Here is a 7,487-nt window from a genome sequence, read left to right as displayed (position 1 = left end):
CTTTCTTGTATACATTTTTGGTAGTAGTGTATCCAGAACCTCATCACCAAACCCAAAGTCATGTAGATCTTCTCCTATTTTTTCTCTTAGAAGTTTTAAAGTTTTGTACTTAGATCTATGATCTGTTTTGAGTTCACTTTTTATAAAGTCTGAAGATTTTTTCAAAGTAGAGGCTTTGAGTTAGTTCACATACCACACCATTCATCTATTTAAAATGTACAGTTCAGGGACTTCCCGGGTGGTCCAGTGGTTAAGAATCCACCTGCCAGTGCACAGCACATGGGTTTGATCCCTGGTCTGGGAAGATCCCACATTGTGTGGAGCAGCGGAGCCCTGTACCCCACGACTGCTAAGCCAGTGCTCTAGAGCCCATGCTCCACCACAAGAGAAGCTACCGCAATGAGAAGCCCACATACCGCAACTAGAGAGCAGCCTCCTGCACTCACCACAACTGGAGAAAGCCTGAGTGCAGCAACGAAGACCCAGTGCAAAAATAAATAGGTAAAACATGAAAAAGTGTGCAATTCAGTGCTTTTTAGTATTTTTAGTAACATTTTCTTTGCCTCAAAAAGAAGCCCTGTAGACTTAACTATCACTTCAATATCCCCCCAACCTCCCCTGCCCTAAGCAACCACTAATCTGTTTTTAGTCCCTATAGATTTATTTATTTGGGATATTTCATGTAAACAGAACAATATAATATATGACCTTCTGTGACTTATTTCTTTCACTTAGCTTAATATTTTCAAGGCTCACCCATACTGTAGCATGTATCAATCCTTCGTTCCTTCTTACTGCTGAATAATATTCCATTGTATACAGATACCACAGTTTCTTTTGTTTATTCATCAGTTGGTGGACATTTGGGTATTTCCACTTTTTTGGCTATTATGAATAATGCTTCTTTGAGCTTTCTTGTACAAGTTTTTGTACAAACATATGCTTCTGTTTATCTTGGGTATATACTCAGGAGTGGAATTGCTGGCTCATTTTATAACTTTATGTTTAAACACTTGAGTAGATGCCAGACTGGTTTTCAAAGGAGCTGCACCATTTTACATTCCCACCAGCAGTGGGAATTTCTGATTTCCAATTTCTCTATATCTTTGCCAATAATTATTATCTGAGGTTTATCTAGTGGATAGTATAGTGGTATTTCATGGTTTCAATTTGCATTCTCCTGATGACTAAAAATATCAATCATTTTTTCATGAGCTTATTGGCCATTTGTATATCTTCTTTGGAGAAAGGTCTATTCAGATTCTTTTCCTATGTTAAAATAGGGTCATCTGTCTCTTTATTACTGAGCTGTAAGAATTTTATATATATATATATATTTTATATATATATATATATATACACACACATATATATGATACAAGTCCCTTATTAGATATATGATTTGCAAATATTTTCCTGCATTCTGTTGTCTTTTCACTTTCTTGATAGTGCCCTTTACACTTTCTTGACAGTACCACAAAATTTAAAAAGTTCAGACATTTTTAATTTTGAAGTTCAAATTTACTTTCTTTCTTTTGTTGCTCGTGCTCCTGTTGACATATCTAAAAATCCATTGCCAAATCCAAGATCGTGAAGATTTACCCTTATGTTTCCTTCTGATAGTTTTACACTTTTATTTAAGACCTCTTCATTTAGATCTTTGGTCCATTTTGAGTTAATTTTTGTATGTGGTGCAAAGTGGGGCCCAATTTCATTCTCTGAGTTCCAGTCCTGGGGGCAAGGACAATGGCATTCTCTGTGTGACATTTTCACTTTAGGAGCTGAGCACTTGGTAGTGAGGGGCAGCAAGCCTGGGTCTCCTGGCTTCTCTCGAGGAGCAGTTGGGGCCTCAGTATTCTCTGTGGCAGTGTGTCCCAGGCAGAGCCCCATCCCACAAGTGGGGGCTGGGCTAAAGAAAGGAGCCCCCACCTCTGCTGCATTTGGGGAACTTAGCCTCGGCAACAGGTGGCTGCTGCAGGATGATTAATGGCCTGTCCCTCCCAGGAAAATAACCCTCCAGCTGGAGCTGAAGGGAGAGGGAGCCCTGTATTCCCAGCTGCATCAGGTAGCCAGAGTTTCCCTCTTGCTGAATCAGATGAAGGTGGGGGTGGTGAGGGTGGGGAGAACAAGTCTTGGTTCAAATACCACAAGCTCACTTTTCTTATTGAGTTTTAGTAAATTTTCCTGAATGAATGTTTTTTCAGTGGCTGCATACCCTTCTCTGGACCATTTCCACAGATTAAAGAATTTTTTAGAAACTATTTTCACCAGTTTTGCTGAGGGGTAGGTAAAGAGAACTCTTCAATGTCATGCCACTGTAGATTCTTTTTTGATAACTCAAAGTCATAAGACTGTAGGCAGTAGAAAGCCAGAAAACTCAAATCCCAGTGCCCACGTCATAATTCACTCTGTAAGTATTGATTAAGTTTCAACTATGAAAATGGCTGAGAACTAAAAATGGATTGAGTTGACGGTAACTAAAGCAAGGGGTTCTGCACTGGCAGACATACCATTATCCACATACTTTATGGAATATCTATTAATATAACATGTGAGATATAAGAATGGAAGATAAAAAGCTAAAAATCTATTTTAGGAATTAGATTTTCACAAAAAGAGAACACGTAAACCAAGGCAGCCTGCACTAAGTGCCCAGAGAATAAATGCTCCAGTTTCTCAGGGCATGGTCAGGGAAGATTTCTGTGGAAGGAGAGTGTGGTGAACCAGGCTTGGAAGAAGGGTAGGATTCAGGCGGGTGGGATTGGGGGCAGGACACATTTCAGGCAGAGGTGCTGAAGAGGGATTGTATTTGGTGTGTTTGAGCAATGAGTAGGCTTTTCTGCTTGCTGTTCAGTGATCAAGTTGGAGAAAAGTGGTAGTGACCAAAGCAGGAGATTGGTTGTTGGACCAAGGAGTTTGGACTCTGTCTTGTGGGCTGCTGAGAGCAATGAGTGCCGTCAACTACAAACTGACACTTGCCATCTACCTCTATAAGGGTTAAAGCATGTGCTCTGACCTTCAACAGCCTCTGAAAGGAGTTCAGGGTGGAGCGCAGAAATGAGGCACTCTGTGCTTGGGATGGGATGGGAGAACTGGCAGGACAGATCTTCAGATAGGTATTTTGAGGATCTCATTTTATAGGTCCAATTCTTATGTCTCTTCATATCTAGAAAAGCACTAAAATCCTTCATGGTGATGATTGTTTCTCATCACTGGCAAAAAGCTTCATGAGACTAGCAGAAACCTTCTGTACATGTGCTTGACTGTATGTATTTCCTCCTTTGCCAGAATCAGTGTATACTGACCTTCACCCCTGCCTCTTTGGAGCAGTCTCTCAGAGGTACTTGAGGCACCATTTCCCAGGCTGCAGTCCTCATTTTGCCCCAAATAAAACGGCACGTAACTCACATTGCACATTTTTTTTTAAGTCAACAGTGCTTTTTAGAAAAGAGTGAGTTGAGTAAAGAGATTTTAGGAAAATGGTTTTGCCTGTAGTGTGTAGATAGAATGAAGTGTGTGGGTATGTGTGTGTGTGCAGGTGTATGCTCAGAGGAAGGCTGGAGGCAAGGAGATTAGTTATTATACTCTTAAAAAGAATTGAAGGTCTGGATTAAGTGAAGGGGGTGGGAATGGAAAGAAAGTGTCTGGTGTATGGTAAAACATTATCAGGACCTCAATAAGGCCAACCAATTGTTAAAAGAGACATGCAGTTTCGCTCATAAAATACTAGAACCCAAGGTGATAGGGGCTGATGTAGTAATTTAAGATATCACGCAAATTTTATTCATGGATTTCTCTTGCGGTAACTATTTACAATTAAACAGGGTCTCTTTATTTTTGAATTCGCATGTTTCTCTTCCTGCTTGTTACATCAAGTCCTCCTCCCCACAATTCGCTTTTATTTGTTCTCCAGTTAATCTCTACTATGTTTTTGCAGGAGGAAATTTAGGGTTGCAAAACGCCAAAGACGTATGATTTCAAAGATGAGTTTTCTCCCTTGAAAACAGATATCCGCCTAGAAAGGGGAGGCACGTGGCCAACTCTTGCCTTTCAGCACGTCTATGTGACCTTCAAAACTCCTTAGGACACGCCGGTTTGCGGCGGGGCTGCATCCCCGTCAGACTCAGGTTGGCAGAATCTCCCGGGGCTGCCGGGTGTGCACGGCTTGCGGTTCTGAAGCTAGAGTTCACAGAACAATACAAAGACACGGACAAAAGCCAAACCACAGAACCCCATGCCTTACCACAATGGGCTGATGGGTGAAGTCGCGGAAGAAAGGTTCTGCTCTTGCCCTTTTAAAATTCCAGTGCAGCAAACACACACCCGCGCGCTCGCGCGCGCACACACACACACACGCATACACGCCGGATCGGGTTTTCCCACTCCCTGCTACTCTGCACCAGTGTCCTTCCCCGAGTCCTGATTCATGAACCGTGCCACCTTTGTCTCATTTTAAACTGTGCAGACTATTTTCATCCTCCCACCCCCCTCCCCGGTTCCCCCTCTCCCTTCCTCCACTGGAAAGCTCTGATGTAAGGCGCTCGCTAGGTGGGAGAGAGCTTCTTTCCATCGGCTCGGGTCGGCGAGATCCCGAGAGCCCCCCTCCGCGGGACCTCCGCCGGAGGGGGCCGCTGCCCGGAGGTCCGCTGCGGGCGCGGGGTGAGCGCCTCGATCCCTTTAAGGTGTCGCCGCGCTCGCAGGAGCCGGCGCGGGTCCCGAAGCGGGTGGGGAAGTCCTGCCGCCCTCCCCCGCCTCCAGCTTGCAAGCGTCCGGGGGGCCCAGCCGTCCTCCGCCCGCCGCGCACGGGCGGGCCATGCGGCTGTGAACCATGTCCTCCTCCTCCTATGCCAAGAACGGGAGCGCGGACCGGCCGCACTCCCCAACCTCACAGGTACCGCCCCCTCCTCCCCCTCCTCGCCCCGCCTTCGCGCCCGGCGAGCGGGGCCCCGGGTCCTGGGAGTCAGCGGCCCCGCTCCCCCACCCCTGCGAGGCGTCCCTCTCTCCTCCCGCCCCTCTTCTTTCTCCTCCTTCTCCTGCTCCTTCTCACCTCGTCCGGTCTCTGCGCTCCGGCTCCGGAGTCCGCAGCCTTCCCCAGCCCATGCCGCCGGGGACTCGGACCCCGCACCCTGAGAGTCTTTGTTAATGGATGTGGTGGGTGCTCGCGGGCGGCTCTTCCCTGGCGTCTTTCAGCCGTCGAGGCTTGAGTGGGTGGGTGGGGTGGAGGCTGTATGTGGGGACCGTGGAGGAGACTTGGGTGCGGGCTCTGGGGAACCCCCGGGGAGCTGGTCCCGAGGCGGACTCTAGCCTGGGGTGGTCGCCCGGCTCCCCACTGCCGCGCCCTCATGCGCTTCTCTCCGACCCCCTGTGTCGAGTGCAGGTGGCCCGAGGCACCACGACCCGGAGGAGCAGGTTGAAAAGATCCGATGGCAGCACCACTTCGACCAGCTTCATCCTCAGACAGGTAGGAGGCGGGCGCGGGGGTAGGTGGGGGTGGTGTTCCGGAGCTGAGCGCAGCCCCCTCGTGAGGGCGCGGCGGGCGGGGTCCCCGCGCGCCCCTTCCCTCCCCCGGCCTTCCCTGCGGCTGGTCCTTCTCCCTCCGTCCCGGCTCCCAAGTCTTAGGGTCCCGGGAAGTTAGTACGTGTGGACGCGAGCCAGCTGGGACCTGGTTGAATTTAAGACTGGAAGTATTTCTTTTTACACCTTCGATGCGCGAGGAAACCTTTTTTAGTCGTGTGACTTGACCAGAACCCCGGGCGCCGGACAACTGCTTTGATTCGCTGTTAGAAGCTTTTCTGTTTTGCCCTATTTTGAATACTCTCCTTTGTCATCTCCGAGCTCTGGTCAAAAGGAAAGACACTTTGAGCAGAAAGTTTGGTCTCGCTTTGGGACCTATTCTTTGGTTCGCTCGGTTAGGGAAAGACTGCCGGATCTGTTTAAATCCAAGTAAGCGAAGCCCTGCACTCGGTTTCTGGGGCCTGGGTGCTGCTACACTTAGTGTTCGTTTCCTTAGGGATTGTTCTCTTCTACGTGGTTCTAGCACGCGTTGAGTGTGATAAAGATCACTGGTTCCACCGAATGCTGAAGTGCCTTTTACCTTGACACAGGAAATTGGTCCTTAATTTCGTACTGTCTATGGGCTACAGAGAAACCACTCCTTCATAGCTACTGGGTGCTACAGAGATCATGCGAAAAGGAATCACCTTGATTTCTCTTTGGAGGAGAAGCTATCGAGGTGTGTGAGTTCAGGGTACCCTGGGAGGGCAGTGGTCATCGCACCAAGGCTGCGCTGTGGGCTGCTGGAATGACCTTGGGAAGTTCTTTTCCCTCTAGGTAACTCAGATCATCGTGTACTGTGTTTTTAACCTATGATGGCAGCTGCATTATATTTCTTTAGTGATTATCCTCACTTTAAACAGATTACCCCCAAGGAATGGGCATTAAACTCAAAATTGGACTCAGACCTCTCCTAAAAAGTCCATAAAGCGTATTTACATAATATTTATTACACAGGCATTCATTTTCTTCAGGAACAGAAATTACTGCAACTACTCTTTCATTCAGTGAGTATTAAGTGTGTGCATTATTAAAATAAATATATTTTGGATTCTGAATTCAAAAAGTGTATTCTATCCTTTTTGCAGTGTTTAGATTATTTACATATTTAATAAAGCAACACATTCTTCATCTTTTACAAAAATTGACTTATGTGACTGAGATCTTGTTTATGTTTATTTTGTAGATGCCTATTTTTTGTAGTGTTTTATTACTATAGATTCTTAGAAATACTAATTATACAGCAGTGTATTCCATGAGGCGTTTGACTGACACTTTTATCTATACCATCACTTCAGTAATGTTTTATTCTTCCAAGCACAATCAATATTCTTTATAATATGTTAATCTTATTCTTTCCTCAAGTTAAATAATAAGTGAGATAAGGCATGTATAAGTTCTCGTTAAATGTGCTGGTGTGTGTCGGCTTAAAAATGTAAAAAGTATTCATGCTGAATAATTTTGAGAGTAATTTAAACTGTCGCAGATTATGGGAACAAATATATTTCATAAGTCTTTCTGAAACTAGGCTAGGATATGTTGGTTTAATAAGATGATCTAATTTAAATTTGGACATTTTGTTGTAATGATATTATTAACATATACACAATCTTACTAATTTTTCTGCACAGAAATAATACATAATTTTTATGAGGACTTACAGCTCAGTAAGCATCCTGTATATGATCTTCTTTAAATGTCATAATACAGACTTCTATAATGACTATGATAAAATAACTGAGTTTTTATTTATTTGACAAGAGATGAAAAATGATTCCCAATGGAACTTTAACACTATATTTTGAAATTAAATTTAACAGTTTTCATCCAAATGCCAAAAAAAAATTTTGTTTAAAAAAAGACCAGCAGCTGTTTAATGTTACTGGAGAGTTGTTATTCATAGAATGACCAGTGATTTACTGTTTTTGAATTCA

The 7,487-nt window shown here is 44.9% G+C and overlaps 1 protein-coding gene across 1 annotated transcript; it reads left to right on the top strand.

The window, feature by feature from the left end:
• The first annotated feature begins 4,234 nt into the window (after positions 1–4,234).
• On the top strand, positions 4,235–5,601 carry LOC147378346 (uncharacterized). Its single transcript, XM_086323891.1, has 3 exons — positions 4,235–4,278; positions 4,526–5,151; positions 5,378–5,601. Exons 1-3 carry the CDS (start codon positions 4,235–4,237, stop codon positions 5,482–5,484), a joined length of 777 nt encoding a protein of 258 aa, XP_086180017.1. The 3' UTR covers positions 5,485–5,601.
• Positions 5,602–7,487: the final 1,886 nt, after the last annotated feature.

Source organism: Bos grunniens, chromosome 2 (genome assembly GCF_055505025.1).
Source record: "Bos grunniens cultivar Pamir isolate PY7600 chromosome 2, Bosgru_T2T1.0, whole genome shotgun sequence".
Taxonomy (NCBI): domain Eukaryota; kingdom Metazoa; phylum Chordata; class Mammalia; order Artiodactyla; family Bovidae; genus Bos; species Bos grunniens.
The sequence above is the reverse complement of the archived record's forward strand: the minus strand, read 5'-3'. Positions and strand labels throughout refer to the sequence as shown.

Bases quoted from the DNA above. Each gene is read 5' to 3' on its own strand.
- LOC147378346 (XM_086323891.1), top strand. From the start codon at position 4,235: ATGCCTTACCACAATGGGCTGATGGGTGAAGTCGCGGAAGAAAG. The intron at 4,279-4,525 runs GTTCTGCTCTTG...TCCACTGGAAAG, and splicing joins GGTGAAGTCGCGGAAGAAAG to CTCTGATGTAAGGCGCTCGC. The intron at 5,152-5,377 runs GTGGGTGCTCGC...TGTCGAGTGCAG, and splicing joins AGTCTTTGTTAATGGATGTG to GTGGCCCGAGGCACCACGAC.